The sequence below is a fragment of the Falco cherrug genome, chromosome 5 (assembly GCF_023634085.1).
Source record: "Falco cherrug isolate bFalChe1 chromosome 5, bFalChe1.pri, whole genome shotgun sequence".
NCBI lineage: Eukaryota > Metazoa > Chordata > Aves > Falconiformes > Falconidae > Falco > Falco cherrug.
This window is the reverse complement of record NC_073701.1, coordinates 12,841,528-12,859,075: the sequence shown is the minus strand read 5'-3', so window position 1 is coordinate 12,859,075 and position 17,548 is coordinate 12,841,528. Positions and strand designations below refer to the sequence as shown.

General features: G+C 40.2%; 1 protein-coding gene across 3 annotated transcripts in view; it reads right to left on the bottom strand.

The window, feature by feature from the left end:
* LRP6 (LDL receptor related protein 6) overlaps positions 1-17,548 on the bottom strand; it is a 128,381-nt gene that overhangs the window by 8,893 nt on the left and 101,940 nt on the right. The window contains exons 13-21 of one of the 3 annotated variants that reach the window (XM_055710971.1): positions 15,715-15,917; positions 13,647-13,858; positions 13,260-13,450; positions 8,638-8,847; positions 7,199-7,324; positions 5,594-5,830; positions 3,772-3,882; positions 1,725-1,955; positions 363-499 (exon numbers count right to left, since the gene is read on the bottom strand). In XM_055710971.1, coding sequence (XP_055566946.1) covers positions 363-499; positions 1,725-1,955; positions 3,772-3,882; positions 5,594-5,830; positions 7,199-7,324; positions 8,638-8,847; positions 13,260-13,450; positions 13,647-13,858; positions 15,715-15,917 — 1,658 coding nt within the window. The remainder of the gene's footprint in view (positions 1-362; positions 500-1,724; positions 1,956-3,771; positions 3,883-5,593; positions 5,831-7,198; positions 7,325-8,637; positions 8,848-13,259; positions 13,451-13,646; positions 13,859-15,714; positions 15,918-17,548) is intronic. The other 2 variants (XM_055710972.1, XM_055710973.1) reach the window with 2 other exon arrangements.

Genomic DNA, 17,548 nt, shown 5'->3' with positions numbered 1-17,548 from the left:
CAGAACCAACCATAGTTTTACTTCCAGAGGCACATGGCAGAGTATAATGGAAGGAGATTGCTCTGCTAGAGCTGCTCAACATTTATAGGGATTTTTTCATCCCTATAATGTTCAGTCTAACATCTTTTGCTGGCACTGAGCTCTCTCACAACTTTTTAGAATTAATAGGAATTTCCTATACTGTTTTGGAAAAAGACTATCTCCTCTCTCTTGCCTTTCAAATTCACTTACTCCATGTTCAAACAAGTTTATTAGACTAAAAATTCAAACCAAAATATTTATCTCTCAATTAATTATCCTCAGAAAGAAACTGGCACTCCCCTGAAAGTTATTAAAGGCCTATGAATAATGGAATGACTTACTGGAGGAAAGTAAGTGCCTTTGGTACTTGAAGAACTACTGGAAGAGGCTCCAGTGACATGGGCTCTGTCATAGGGTGGCCCACTGCTCCCTCCCATAATGCTGAGGGAGCTGATCACAGATTTACCTCGAGACATCCCTGAAGAACAAAGATGTATGTCAATATTCAATTTTTTGAAGCAAACAGAGAAAAGCTTTAAAAAAAAATAATCTTAGAGGATAAGCAATATAAGCACAACTCCTAAAATCAAAACTAATCTTCTTGGTATTAAGAGCAAATTTAGTGCTCCTTGACAGATAACTGGAATGAAGACTGTCAGGGAATAAACATGTTGGCTCTGTGTTATCAGCTACTCAACTGCAGGACTTGGCACTGGGCTATACTAGAACTGTGTGAAGAGAAAACATTTCTTTCACTTGAATGGCTGGAAAAGACTTGAGAGAACAGGCATTCAGGCACTATTTCTATGCCTCAGAATAAAACATGAAACTGACTCTGACCACCTCAACTGAGCAACTGAAATGTGTGCAAGAGGAGAGGCAGTTTGTGTTCTTTCATTTCGACACTGTTAAGTGAGCTTTTGCTACTGGACTGAAGCATGCTGGCAGAGTCCAAGCGGGAAATGGAGAGGTATGCCACTGTGCTCAAAATAATGGTGAAAATTCTGCTCAAAGACTCTCTTTATGAAAGCAGGTTATTACAGAAAGCAAAGAAATTTGGTGCATTATTTTAACCCTGTAACAGCCTAACAGCACCTCCGTGTTCTGACTGGAACCTGCTGGATCCAAAGCTATGTGTTACAGTACATATTTAATAAACACATACAGAAGCAATGCATACAAATAAAGTTCAGCATTGCCGTTAGGTCTTATTTTTTAAACAGCATCATCATCATGTGGTTGGATTGGTGTTGGAAACTTCATCATCAAATGAAATAAGCTGAAACCACTGTTCTTGCTGGTCATTACAGACTTTACAAGAAGTTTCACAAGTACACAAACCCAGTCTAAAAATTTAACAAGAATGATTACATGATGTTTAAAATCCCATGAATATAACGCTGTGTAACTTTACCCTGTACTGTCAAGACACCTTGCTGACGCTGTAATAGTCCAAAAAGAGGCTTCTTTAATAGCAAAATAAGGGAACTCCCACAGCATGTGTATCTATTTGAGCTTATGGTTCTGCAAAGTGTCTAAATGCTTGTGAATAGTGTAAGTAAAATAGCAGTTTGTTATTATAAAGAAGGATGGGGAAAGCCTTGACAGCCCTGGCTTCGAACAGCTTCCAGGAACTATGCATCTGGAATGGACATCTCCTGTGCATATGTGGACAGTATGATCACATCCATTTACTTACTCACCAGGAAGAGACCCTGACAAAGAGCTTGGGTGAGGCACATAACCAAGGGGTACAGAGGCTGGTCCATGCACCACGTAATCATTGGTCATTGTTTCCCCGTCTCCCTTCATGCGTGGGCACAGCACCCTCTGGCAGATGAAGTACATTGCTCCAACCACAAAAACTGTAAGGATCACACCAATGATGGACCCTATGGTGTTGTTGGGCTGTGGCGCAGGTTCCTCTGTTGTATCTAGAAGGAAAATCAAACTGTGTAAGTTAATCCAACAGCTTCATGTACCAACATCAGTTTTCCTGACATCTTTCTACACTGGAAAAGTAAAAGCCTACTCTTCTGTAGGCAGACAACAGCTTTCAAATTAATATATGGAAGGAACAAACAGGCACTGGGACAGGTCTATTTAAAGACTCTGAGTGCCCATAAGGGCTACCTGTGCACAAGATGATCTCCACACATACAGAGAGGTTTTTGAATCACAAATGGCAGGAAATGAACAGTACATGCATGTGCAGGGGTGTTGCTGAACCAGGTCCTGATCTTCATGCTGGCAGGCAGGGCTGTCCTTTGAACTTGATGAATAAGACCTGCAGCCATGACTCCAGATGGCACTGTGCTGGGGACTCCAGTTATGCTTTTTCTTGTCACTAAAGACGATGACAACTAGTTTTCATGTTGTACCTTATCATATAAACACCTAGGTTAGCACTCTGTAACAAATTGGCACTCCCTTTTCTCAACCATGTAACATTCACTTATGCTGAACCATAGAGGTGACGCACCAATGATGAATTTTGGGTTTGCTGCCATTTATTAAACACCTAACCTACTCCATATCTGACCCACACTGATGGTTTCAGATGTACATAAGCATCAGCTTTAGAGGTGCCATCCTTATGAGGAATCTGTATCTGAAATGATTAAACAGTCAAAATGAGTGGCTTTCCCTACAATACCAATTCTAAGCAAGGACATTTCTGGGAATAATTGACAACCCCCTGCCTGTGCTTCATGAATTTGACAAGAAAAGCAGACTTTAAAGTATTTTCCTGTTCTAGTCAGTGTTTTACATCTTATCCATTACTGCAAGTCTTTTCCTCAACACATTTTCTTCTCCTTGAACACCAAACTCACACTTTAACCAGCTTGTCATAGTTACAGAGGTAAGTAAACAGACTTCTGATCATACTGGAATAGGGACAATGACAACTACGGTCTTACTCTGGGTGGGATAATTTTCTATCCTCCGTTACAAAACCAGAAAATATATGAACCATAATAAAGATAACTATACATATCTGTGATAACGTCTAATAACTTGGTAGCATGACAGAACACCTCCTATTGCTTCTTCTTAAGATCAAGGGTTCAATTCTGGCTTTGCATTTTCAAGTTATGTGTGTGTCAACCGTGATATATGGATCTCTAACACAAGAAGAGATGTCTCTATTTACAATTTCTTTTAAAGCATAGCCAGCGAAAATGAACCTTCAAGCTGGAATTTTAAAGGCAGTGGTTTTCTTGCACAGCCCTGGAGATTTCAAGGTAGGGGATATTGTATGTTACAAATCATAAATCAAGCTCAGGATTACATCTTTTCAAGATACAAAAGAAATTTTAGAATGTTTACTCTATAAACAGTGCTCCTCTGATTCCAGAAGCACCTGCTATTAATTCTCTGGATGAGAAAACCATGAAGCAGAGCAGTTATATATAAAAGCCTCATGCTGCTTTTTAACACTGCATCAACTCAGCATACTAAAAGATTATAGTAAACCAAACCTTTTATTTATTTTAAAAGTTTAAAAAGGTAAGTGGAAAAATTAGTAGCCTGCTCTGCATCAGAAACTAGTCATTCAGATCACTAGTTACTTTTGTTACTCCTACTCCACCATGTTTTGCATTAATTGCATGACAGCAGTTACAAACAGGAGCATTCATTTTGGGAACAACTAATTCAGTCTGGTTGGCAGAACCAAATCTAATTCATAGAGAAGAAACAAATTTTGGATGCTGCAATCAAGTCTCTAGTCTCAGGTTTTACACTTACAGCATCCTTGCTCATCTGAGCTGTCACTGCAGTCCAGGTTGTGATCACATTTCTTGCTTTTCCCGATGCACTGCCCACTGGCACAGCGGAACTGATCAGTTAAGCAAAGCACTGGAAAGAGACCCCCCCACACACACCCCAAGAGTCAGTATCAAAGACTTCTGCTCTTTAAAATGATTAAGAAAACAAGGCACCAAAGCATACAATCAGGAGCATCTTGGGAGAGCTTAGCCTGCTGCTAGCTTCATTTCTTGAAGCAGTGGCACACAAAGTCCCTCATGCCAACCACACAGCAAAAGTGATTAAATGTTCTGTTGAGGATATTGCACAGTAGGTGCCTGGTCCTTACTACCTATTTACAATGAGGACACTAAAAGATGAAAGTTACCTTGTCTAAAATAACTCAGAAGCAGAAGGCCACTGAGAACACAGACACTTATCCCAGGAAATGGTTATTGCAAAATAATTCTAAGAATCTCCAACTCTAAGCATTTACTGTAATATAAGAGAGAAGAATTAAGTTATTAAAAATAAATATGCCAAAACATGATGATAAGATTGTTTAAGATATATAAATGTGGTTTCTCAATGTCCTTGTGCTCTTCCTGTAAACCAGAAAACTCCTTGATCATAGGACAATATATTTCACTTGACATTATGTTTTTAAACTGAAATGAAAGACAGAAGATAAAACTGGATCTTTGCCAGTACACTCAAAAAATAAGCTACCACTTTGGGAAAAAAGGTGCTGCAGGCAAGGTGCTGGCTGTTGTTGTTTACATGTATTTTTGTCTCCTGTTTCTCATAAATCCAGGAATTATGTCTGACTTCAGTTGAATTAAAAAGTTAAACTAAAGGCTTTTCTGTAATCAACTTGAATACTCTGAATAACAGGGCCACTTTGAAGGTGATAAACAGCCCCTGGTCTAGTATCTCCAGTCGCTGGATGGCAGCTGGAAAGCTGACTTGCACAATGTATTTTCACGTCAGCACGTCACCTGGCTAAAAATCACCTTTCATCACACAGGAATTTCTGCATCAGTCTGTATGTTTTTATTTGAGCTGGAGCACATTTTTTGGAAAGAAATTCAGCCTTGATTCAAAGACCCTTAGCCAGTCTCTTCAAAGAAGAAAAATGTACTGAAAGGATATAGAGAAGAGGCATCCTTTCAAGCTTACAAGTTGTCCCTACAAGTCTTCACTACTTGCACAGTGGGTGAAAGGGCGAGTTTGCTCATGTTTCACATTGTATAATGGTGGGGTAGTTGAGATTCCACCAGCACAACCTGTCCTTCCTAAAATTAAGAGAACCTAACTCTCTGCAATAGCACTTCCCTCTGTAACGATGGCTTAAGTACTCTCTTTTGCTGTGCTCTATAGGAAGAAGAGGTCTCCAGAAATCTCATCTGTCTCTCACTCCTGCTTACTCAGAAATGCTTAACTTGGTTTTGTTCAGGTAGTATAAAATAAACAATCTTAAGACTTTTACTCAGTACAAGGTACACAAAAAACTACGGCAAGGATTTGCTCCACTTCGTAATTTGCTCCCAGTTACCAATTCTTTAGAGCTTAAAAACATACCCTTTTTAAAATTTTCACAAACAGAGCTTAAACCACTGTACAGGAGATCAGTGTTATTTTCATTTCATAGGTGGAGAAACAAAAGTATGGAGTTGCAAAATAAATTCCTATTTAATAGACCAGTATAAAACCTAGCAGAACCTCAGATCCTTCCAAACGCTACTCAGCAACAACTTTGGCATTTATCATAGTGTCCCTGTGACAGCTCTATTTTCATCACACTTCAAAAGATTCTCTGTACCTTCGCAGTTCTTCTCATCTGAGTTGTCCTGACAATTTGCTTCTCCATTGCACCGGAGGGCACTGTCTATGCACTGTCCACTTTCACACTGGAACTGGGTGTCTGAGCACACTGGGCAGTTCTTTTCATCACTGTGGTCCTCACATTCAGTGAAACCATCACAGCGCCAGGCCACTGGGATGCAGTCAATCTCACCTGTGAAACAGGTGAACTGCTGAGGGGAGCATGTTGGCGGTTCTTTAAAAATCAAGCAAACAAAGAAAAATTAAAAATCCAGATGAACAAACAGCAGATCAGGACAGGTAAGGACAAGAGCTCAGCTGCTTTCATTTATCAAGATGACAAACATGCCAGATCATAAGAGAACTTCTACCCCCACTGCCTCCACAGTCATTTGTGCAGATCTTGAGTCCATGTGACTGATGCAGGCTCACATTGATGGAGGCTCATTAGACAAAGAACAAGAGGAACAGAGAAATATGCACACTCAAAACACAATTATTTTCCTCCCTTCCCACTTCAGCTTCTTACATGCTTCTCTTAGTAGGTCTTCAAAAGTCTTCTTTTAAAGTAAACACACTTTTCTAGTCCCGCTTTCCTGCAACACCACTGTATTCGCAGCTGATGGCTCACTTTTTTAAATGTTCAACAGTCATTGCATAGAAAACGTTAAAAAGATGTAATGCGCTGCAGATGGATGCACTGTGACTCAGTGTCTAGTTATGTGCCCTCAACAGTTCTGTTCAGTCAAAATTCCTTTAAAACAACAAAAAACTGCTCCATCTAGTCAATTCCCACTATCTCAACACAGCTGTGAGCGGTTATTTAACATTTACTACAGTAACTGTTAATCTCATGCAGTAAGTGTGTGTGGATTTTTTTTTTTACCCCCCCCCCCACCCCCCGCCCCCCCCTTTTTGGCCTGGTATTAAATTTGCTCTGAGAAAATATCTGGTTTATGTTAGCTCTTGTTCCATTGTGAGACCACACGTCGCCTTGATGGCAAGAAGATTGCATAATAAATTCATTCAGTATGATGGCACAAAGAGACGCAAGTACCAAAGTGCCTCTTCTCTCCCCCATTTCAACCCCACCCTTGGAGACAGCAGGGTGTAGACTATAGTGGCCATATCGCCATGGAGGGGGCAACTTGCCCTTCTGAGACTGCAGTTGAGAAAGACATGCACAGGGTGAGTTTGAGGAGGACAACAGAGAAGAATAAAATGGCACAGACATGACGCAATATGCCAGAATGAGAAGCTACTACTGTTTGAAAAAGAAGAACATACAGAATGATAGAAAAAATGTTATAAAAACCATACAATTAAAAAAATCAAGTTGAAATAATTCAGTGGTCTTCAGCAGAAAGGATGAAGAGAAATTCTTATTCAACAGTCAATGAGTGAATTTTTTATTTTCTCTTACTCCTCCTCAGTAATTGCGCATTTAGCTGAGGGAAAGGCAAAGAGGCACCATGTAAAAGCGTGTAACAGCACCTGGGGCACTGCCACATTCTTTCTGCTCAGAAGCCAGCCTTAAAGATGGAGACATACCTCCAACCCAGAAGCTGAGAGCTCGGTGACACAAAGCACGGGAAGGACTTACCTCCGCAGGACAGCTCATCCTGCAGCAGAACAAGGTGGACTGGGCAAGAGCAGCGTGTGGTGCCATCGCCCTTCACGATGCAAATGTGAGAGCAGCCACCATTATCTTGAGAACAAGGATGTTGTCCTGTGATTTAAAAGTAAAACAGGCAAGTGCTGACAAGAAATCCCCACCTCTCTTCCGACCTTTCAGTGATTTCTTTGGACTCACAGGGACTCCCTTCATTACTTCCTTCCCCCTGGGGAGAGCACTACTAAAAACAACTCAGAAAAAGTTGTATTTTGTTTTGTGTATCTTTTCCCTTTACACACAGCAATAGTTACCACACACATAGGTAACTGTCCATTATCTGAAACAAGGTAAGAATCATACCATGGGTTCTACTAAAACAGTAGCCAGAGTATTTTGCTTCTTGTGTTAGGCAGAACTAGTTCTCTGCAGCAAAAATAGTAACATTAGTAATATGAAAAGATGCTTTGGATTCCACACTGCTTTTTCTCTATCAAAGACCATTAGAAAAGTAAACTTTTCTAATTTATGAATTCTGAAGCTTCCACACGGTCTCTATAACTCAAATTAACATGCTCTAGATAAATATATCTCTTCATTTTAATGTTTAATAAGGACAACATATTTCTCTTGGAACTCCTGACAGATTTACTGAGACTAATAGCAAACAAAACTAGTAGTAGTCTGCACTGATGCTTTAATTAAACATCCCCAGACATTTTTCTACATATTTCTCCAAGGCATGCACCACAGCCTATTAACCAGGCCTATTTCCTCCAGGATGATGGCAGCTCCACTGCTTTAACCATCAAGCTCCCATCATTTCAAGCACATTTTTTGATGGGGGGAAGGATATATCCTGGTAAACAGAAAACTGGTAGAAGTGCAGCCGTGTTCAACACAAATTGTTATTTACTACATACTTCCTTAGTGCAATGCAACGTTGCTCTTCTGTCTTTTACTTTTAATATGAATTGGCACCAACAAAAATGTTCACCTTGCCTTTGAAACATTTATTGTTAAGTAAAAGGCCCTGAGAGCTGTGCTTGTCTAAATGGAGTAAACACCTAATAATGACTCACTAGTGTGATCCACAAAATCCTCCACTAGGAATAACAGGACGTTTCCTCTGTGTCTACACTGTCAAATGCCAGGTGCCTGTATGGAACTACCCATAAAGTTGTCATCAGCAACAAAACGTGATGCTGGGTTTGTGATAAGATTTCCAGTCCATTGCTAACTGCCTGAAGGAAACAAACTTAATTGCACCCTGGCAATGTACAGACACAAAATGATACCAATTTCTGGACCCTTTGATTTGCACTGGCATCGATCAGTGGCAAGGCAAAAGAGGCTCATCTTGCTGCAGCCTCTCCTTGGCTTGAGCCCCACAGGCACTGTCTGCACTTGCAAACAGGGACTGCACTTACTGTATTCCTGAATATTGAGCTCTTTCACAGCATGGATGTCACTGAGTTGTGCAATACGGGCTTGGACCTTTGTACGTCCTTCTCGACCAGTCATATCAATCTTTTCAATCATCTGCTGTTGCCTGTCAATCCAATACAGCCAGTTTTCAAATACGGTTAGTCCCACAGGCTGCAAGATATTAGAGTCTTCCAAAACGATCCGGTTAGCACCTGCAGAAAGGAAACAGTAGTTTAGCTCAACTAGAATAAAATTAAATACTATCCAAACATTTTCTACACTACTCCACTACCTTCTGTTCCTTTTACACTACCAGGTAAGCCTACTATAAAAGCACAACCAACCCTGGGTCCTCTGATGCAAGACTGATGCATTGTGCATCAGACAGATGATCATTTTTTTTCTGCTTTCATCAAGACAACAATTTTTGAGCTTCAAATACATTTACTGTATTTAACAAGCATCTGGAGTTGTGGGGCTCAGCTCTCATGAGCCTCTCCAGTCTTTATCAATATGATGGAAATTGGTAATTCTTTTCATTCTTTTGTCCTTTTTTGGAGAGATTAGCTGCTTTGTCTTGGCATACAACAGGGAATAAGAAGACGGATTATTAGCTTGAGTTAACTAATACAAGATAAAATCAAAATGAAGACAAGATAGTTAGTACTTCTCACATGAACGATGAGATTAAGGTAAACACTTGACTTCTGACTTACTCATATTCTTTCAACTACATTATTTTCACTAAGGTTTTGATGCTAAATTGGGAAACACTTGTTTCTTCCTAGCGAAGATTTACTTTCCTCAATTTCTTCAGCAATCATCAGTAGCAGCCAAGAGGCTTTATACCTCTGCAGAGTATTTGTTGACTTTTATGCCAAATTACCCAGCATTAAATAGTCAAGAGCAACTGTCACATTTCACGGCTAACACTCCACATAAACAGAAGACAGTCCACAGCTGTTTTAAAGGTGTCATTAAAGATTGTCCAAAGACAGTGAAAACTTTGTAACTCACACACAGAAGGAAAGTATGCTATTCAAAACCTGAGGGAACAGGAGTGAGGTGTAATCCATGCTTTATTTTACATGATAGGACATGGTCACTAACGCTCAAATATTCAGCGAGGTTTATGAGATTCCGAACATAAAATTATTCAGAAACATAAGGAACCTGCTTCAATTTTGAAATGCTGAGACAACATCACACAAGCTACAACTTAGGCCACAGCTTGAAAATGTACATATAAATCCAGGTAATTCAGGTATCGGGGCTCACTGCTATGCTTATTTTTCCCTTTTACTACAGCAAACAATAGCTTTGCATATGTTCATCCACAAAACAATTTCTAGTAATTTTTTATATTTTGTCCTGTATATTTTCCACAGAATAATAAAAAAAAAATATCTACCACGTCTCTACCATATGCACACAAGATAATGTTATGGGACAAACGACACATATATTTCATGATGTAATAGTCTGCATAAGTTCTACTTATTGAAGTAGAGAATATAAGTATAGTAGAGAATATAAGAGTATATAAGTTGAGAATTTAATCAACAGTATGTCAGGGATGATGACTTACAAACAAATTCAGCTATGAAAATTATATTCATCTCCTTTTCATTAAGCACAGAGCTCAGAAGTTAAGTAACCTTCCAAACATTTAGCAAGTGGTAACATCTAAAACAGAACAGGGGTATCAAATATTAATCCTCAGCTAGACTGGGCTCTCACCACCACTTTGAAACACCACCAGCAATGATCTGATTAAGAAAAGACGTTTATAGATTCTGTAGGAGCCTATACCCAGACTGATGTAGAAATTAATACACTGAGTGATGTAACTCAAACTAAGTAACTGCAACCGTCTATTAATCCTCATGAACATGACTCATTGTATAGGGAAAAGGTAAGGAACAGCAACCTGCATCTCAAGGAGAAGAAAAGCTAAGCTGGGAATAGGGGAAAACTCAAAGATGACAGGAAGGAATATAGTTAAAACTAAGACCCTGACCTCCCCAAATGTAGTCTGTATATGCCCTGCTCTGCCCTGCCCATGTCAATCACAACAATATTCTGCAGTATGCTCCTAAGGCTCTGAAGCTTAAAATTTTCACTCCCTTAATGTCTTAATCTTTCTTTTTAATATTTGTGACCAAATGTAACTGACTATTTCTGACTAAACCAAGACACTGAAATCCCTCCTTCCATAAACCAACAATAAAATCTGAAGCTGGCTCATCAGGGCGCTAGTCCCCTTTATTGGGAATGTCAGATGAAAGGGAGATGTGATTAAGAGGAGCTTTGTCTCCTGGCATCACCATTCTCTCTCCAGCAATACCTTTTACAAAAAGACTTCAAAACAAATACATACAAAAATCAGGACACACCCACAGCTCACTATTTCCAAATAAAAATTACTTAATTCCAGAATCATTAGACATTTCCAAATTACACTAATTATTCTGGAATAGAATAACTAATTTCCAAATAGTTTCCATGGTAGGGAGCTAATTCCAGTCATTTTTTCATAAACAACCCCTTAATCATGTGAAGAATCTGGTTAGCTTCAACAGGATCTCCCATTTGGGCAGCACAACCAAGTCCTAACTGCATGCCTGAAGGACAGGGAGGAAAAGAAGGACGGCATCACATAAACGACATTCTAGCTCTCCTTCTCTTTATGGGTACTGGCATCTACAGAGCTGACAGAGCAAAAGACAGTACATGTTTTTAAGAAGCTAACATGCAGAAGAATTACTCTGCCAGTCAAAAGAGCCTATTAATCAGCATTCCTAGGCACAGGAATGCATCTCAGCAGTTAGCAATTTATCGTGGTGATTATAACAGTCTATTTTGCAGTGCAAATGCCAAAATGCAGGAGAGGTTTTGGCATGATTTTTTTTTCTTTGTGTTCTTTGAAACTATGGTGAGCTTTTACTACACAACATTGGTGGATCCAATAGCCACGTGTTTAAGAAGAAAAAACCCAAAAAGACAGAATCATTAAAAGCAGACTGAATTAGAATTTAGACCAATCTCCTTCTCTGGTGTCCTAATTTCTGGCAGATACAAGGAGAGAAACAAAGTATGTGTGATGTTCAGCTGCCCATTTACTCATGCACACCCTGGATCTGTAATAGCCTAGAACACACCGAGATACATCATACTACATTGTTTTAAGAATAGTTTACAAACTCAGGTTATGTCCTTTGTTTTAAAATAGTAAACAATCAGGATATTGCAGTTCATTAGTGACCCTGACTCTTCCAGTGACACACCATGTGAATCACTGAAAAGAATTACTATCTTGCTAAGCCTCGATCCTAAGAATTTGAAAACTGAAATGCTTTCCAAAACAAAAGCTTATTTTAGCAACTTAATAAAAAGCTGAAAATCACCGTGGTGTCAACAGGATTACATGCTGCTACTTTGAACAAAGGTATCATGTCATCAGCAAAAGACATTACTACAAACTACCATAACTTTTGTTAAGTTTTCAAACTTGCTCACAGATTGCAAGAAGTGTGTCCTTATCTCCTTAGACATGTACTTATGCTTCTAAGAGTAGAAAACACTCAGCTGAAGTATGATGACACACATTATTCAAGTTGGGGACGGACTTACTGCAAAGGAAGGAGAAATTCTGCCACTGCCCTCCACTAGCAGCAGCATGAGGGAGGCATATACCCCACCACCTAACAGAGATGGGTATGTCACTGTCACTCAAAGTCCTGTCACTCCCAGCAGCAACATCCACCCCAATTTGCATCACAACAAATTACAACCGAAGCCACATGAGGCAGCTAGCTGATCCAGCAGCTTGCTGGATCCAGCTAGCAAATAAGAGACATCTCAGTCTGTCTCACCCAGTCTGACTGTATGATATTCCCTCTTCTCTCGCTCCAGTTCTGGTTCCTTGCTGGACTCTTTCCTGAATGAATTCAGCTTTCCAAACCAATAGAACACTGTTCTCTACTTCTTTTTCCACATATTGTTGTTCGGTTATCGTTTTGCTTACGTGGTTAAGTGAGCTGAATCAAGTCATAGAGGAGGTCAGACAAGCCAACCTTAGGGAGCAGGCAAAGAGAATTCCACAGCTGGAAGAGGGAGTTTTTTGCCTTTTCAGTACAGAGAGATTTTAGATTTGCTCTATCCTTCTCACATCGTTTCACCCTAACTGACAGGTACCTAAGTGACCTGCACACCTGCTGCTTTAATTCTGCAGGAAAGATTTTTACACTAACAGGAAACTTCCCTCTGACTGACAGATTACTGTACCAAAACCAATACCTTTACAAACAACCCCCTCCCTCCCCTTTCCAAAACTGCTGCAATGTGTTTATGAACTAACTTTGGGAAATCACACAAAGGTCTTGCAGTGAGAAACTGAAGTAAATAGCATGTGTAGTAATTAATAATGCAAATCATAGATAGAGGCATGAAACTGTAAAGGCACACTGCATGAATCATGCACATTCCCTGGCTGGGAATTCAGGGACCGATTAGAATCACAGTACAGGCTGTTTATAGTAGGAAGGAAAAGAAGACACCTTTCTCTGCATTCCCCCACACCCACACCACACAAATGAATCACTGAATTAAAGTGCTACTCTACCTGAAAGGTCACTGCTTTCAATTCTCCGCAGGTCTGAATCAGCCCAGAACAACTTGCCTAGCTGGCTGTCAATAGCTAAGGCTATGGGCTTGCTCAAACCACTGAAAAAAAGGACCTCTCGTTCAGTTCCATCCAGGGCTGCTCTCTCAATTTTAGGAGACCTTTCCTGTAGGTTGGTGAAATACATGTATCTGGAATAGGAATGATTAGAGTTAAAAAAAAGATTATTTGATCTTTCCACATTTTCGCTGTACGACCAAGTCATCTTAACAAATGTCAAAAATAATTTATGTTCTGACAAACAGAAACCAACCTGTAGTAAGGAAACAATTTCATTCTCAAGACCCTCAGCCTGAATTTCCCCACATCACTATTTCAGCTACATACCCTTTCTCTGGATTCACCACAATGGCCCTGGGCCTATCTTGATCTCCTTTGAGCACCACTCCCATGGGTCTCCCATCCAGGCGTGTCACATTGATCACATTAGTAGCTTCGCAGGTCCAGTAGATATAGCGGCTGTAGATGTCAATGCTCAGGTCATAAGGCTGCATATCTAGGTTTTGATTGGGAACTGGACTTGTTACAACAGTGAGGCTCTACAAAGGAAAGAAAAACAATCCACAGAAGTGCATTTAATCTGATCTACTGTGAGCAATTTTGTTTGCTATGGTTGCACCGCATCAAACTATTGCTCAGGAAAAGCAGGCAGCTAAAACACTATCATAAAGCAAGGAGACACCCAGGTCCAGTTGCCCCACCAACACCTTTGATCAGGTATAGACACTTAGTCCTGATGGTGTGTTGTAACAGCAATAATGTAAGTTGGTTCAACTCACAAGACTTAGCAAGTTTGACCAGTAAAGTCCAAATTATCTCTATGTTGAAACAGCAGGGTCAGCTTCCGCATTTCCTCTGCTTTTTTGACAACTCTTAAGTTCAGCTGGATATACCCAAACCCAGCACATTTAGCACTCTACAACAGAAACACGTCACCCCTAATTTTCAAAGCTGCAGCCGAACAGATGAAAACACGGGCAAAGTCAAGCCAGACAGCACCTGAAATTCTTGCCTAATTCTTCGCCACCATCACTGCCACCACACTTTGGGGACATAACGTAAGGATGAATAATAAATGGGAAGGCAAGTCTGCCTGACAGAAAAGACACCAACTAGCATTTGACAGTGACTTTGGAGCACTTCTAGCTAACACCCTTCTGCTTCAAAGTTCTTGCCTTCTACTGGTCCAGACCTCTGGACTTCACAATCCTTTTAATATTCTTTTTTCTTCTTTAGAAAGAAACTACGGAGTGTCCCTATAGTGAAAGGTAAACCTAACTGACATCTTCCATGAACTTTTAAAAAAGTATGAAAAAGATCAGTAACTCACAAAACATGGCCTTATATAATCTTTTTGGAAAGCTTCATGCTTTTGAGGTGAGCAGCCTCCACCCTCTCACCCTCAAATTAAACTTCACCAGAAAATTTGCCTAACTTTATTTGGTTTGCCACCTCTACGAAAGGGTGTGCCTACAAGTCTTACATTTGTTTATTTTGCTGAAGCTGGCAAAACCCTGGTGCCTTTGACTAGTTTTGGGTGTTAAATTATTTAGATATTCCAAAATTAAAACCATTGCTAAATTAAGAGTTAAGGCTGAAGGGCGTTCAGCAGGATCCAACTACCACCACACCCACCAACAGAAACCACACTGTCTTACAAGTTAAACTGAATATAGCACCTCTGTGTTGTTCATCTTAGTCTCTGTTCCTCCCTCTTTCAAAAGATCAGGAAGAAAAAAAACCCCTATTTGAAAATGTGAAAATGAGTAAGCAGTCATTGCTCACAACGAACCTCACTAAACCTGCATCACCTTTTTCCTTCTACCCCGCTCTATTTTTTCCTGTATCCCCCAGTCAAATACATTTTCCCAAACCTGGTACATCCCACTACAGGTCACTAGTTTCAGCCTCCTCGCTCGGTGGTTGGTAACTCTCTTCCTGCCCCCACCAGAACCTGGGCAGCTTCAGACACAGCCATGTGCTCACGGAGTCCCATGCTCTTCATTTCAAAGTCAATGCCCCTGCCACTGCTCATTTGCGACCCTTCCATCTCTCTCATACACTCCATCCCTCCCAAAAGCATTCCCTTCCATGTTGCACTTCTCCCAAATAGGGGTTTCCAACAGCCCCCAGGCAAAAGACAGTGTTGAGCAAATAATGCACTGTGAACAATAGCATCTTTAAATTGGCCTTGTCTTCCATGTTTTATTTCTTATTCCACCTCCCAGACTGTTGGCTGAGGACTCCAGAAACTCCAGATGCCACTTGTTTGGCCAAGTGACAGCTAGTAATCAACAGAAGTCTGTGTATCTAAATTATTCATGTACAATTATTCATTGTTGGGTGTAGGGCATGCCTTCCTCATCTTTTAGTAATTCCATCACCCGCAGGATACCTGACTGCCGTCTTCCTGTGCCTTCCGGATGATGTTCTGCCGAGAATCAATCCAGTACAGCTGCTTATCCAGGGGATCATAATCGATGGCTCGAACATTCCTGAGACTATGGATGGGGAGTATGATATCTGGACTCTGTTGCTCATCTATCACCATCCGATTAATTGCATTCTTCTGACTGAACAACAGAAAGGTTGTAGGAGCTTGATGGGTTAAAAAAAAAAAAAAAAAAAAAAAAAAGGAAAAAAAGGAGGGTCAAAGGGTTACACATAGGAATAACATTGGTTATTTGTATGCTCAACAACAACAACGACTGTATATAATCAGGTAGTACCTATTATTTCATTCCATTCCTCTTCTCTCTTTTCCTTTGCCCCTCCCCCCCCCCCCCCCAAAAAAAAAAAACCAACCCAAAACCCAAACCACAACCCAAAACCTAAAAATCCCAACCTTTGATCATTTTGGAAAGCCTTTCAAATGACCTCTGTTTACTATAAATGTCTGAACACAGATGCGACAGGCAAATAGAATTCTGTAAGTCGTAAGACTAATGAATGCAAAGCGTTCTGTCAAAATCACCCGAAGAACCACCATCAACCATGCCTCTCAAAGAACTGTCAATTTTCTTTCTAAAGGGGTCCCAGGGAAATGCAGCTCTGCTCTTTTGAAGTTGAACCTTTTGCTAGGTACATTCCTGCTTGCAGAGGAAACTGAGCAAAAGCCGGCACCGGTTCCTTATTTAGAGGTCCCTGGGAAAAAAGATTGCCATTGCAGTGGTTCACTCCTGTTTCCACAAAGTGTCCTTCTGCCTGCACTGGAATGGAACAACTACTGATTCACAGGAAAATCCCTTACGTGAGCACAAGGCTGTGTTTTTGGAGAAAAATCTATTCGCTCTTCTCAAACTTAGGTATCTCTCTTATTTCTAGGTACTCATATGGGAATGCTAACCTGCAGTCAGGAAAAAAAATAAATCTGATGCTCTGCTCCAGCTTTCTAGATGCCCAGCAAAAACTTCCTGGACAAAAGATTTATTTTTTTCTTAGAAATACCATCAAATGTCATAAAAAAAGACATTCCCACCCCATATAGCTGTAGTTTACCAGCCCTATCTTATAGTAAGTGCAAAAGGCATTTAATACATCGTTAAAAAAAATTATCCCTGTATTACATAACTGGGTCAGAAATCAGAGGAGGTAGTTAAAGCATTTTCCCTTTTCACAGCGTTCTTTTCAATAATGGTCTACCTGGAGCCACTGCTGTGCAAGACGGCACAAGAGCCAGCAGCCAGAAATGCAGCTTGCAGCCTCCCTGAAGTCTGTACAATCAATTCTCTATAGCACAAGTCTGGAGAGATTAGCAGTGGGACACTGCACTCATTCAATCCAGCCTGTAAAACAGGTAAGGCAGCACCTGGGAAAGGGGAGGTAGCAAAAGTCTTCCAGAGAACATCATCACCTTGCTTTGTTATTTTAGGCATAGGCTTTGAACATTTATTCTGGCTGCTGGAGAGAAAAAAAAAAAAAAAAAAAAAAAAAAAAGGAGGCAGGGAGGGAGTTTCCTTGGTAACTAACACTCAGTCCTAACATCCTGTAACAATGAGGCCTAATTGCAAGGTATTTTTGCTTTCTGGAAAACCTGTATTTCCCCTCCAAGAGTTTCTCCAATCATTTAAGCTGCCTTCACTTCGCTCTAAACTGTAGAAGAAAGCACTCAAAAAAGCAAAGCAAAGTTTGTATGAATGTGTACAGCAAAATAATAGGTTCAGAAAACATCAGCATTCTTACCAAGCAGTTAAGAGAGTAATGGAAAGGGAAAAAAGCTTAAGATAAAA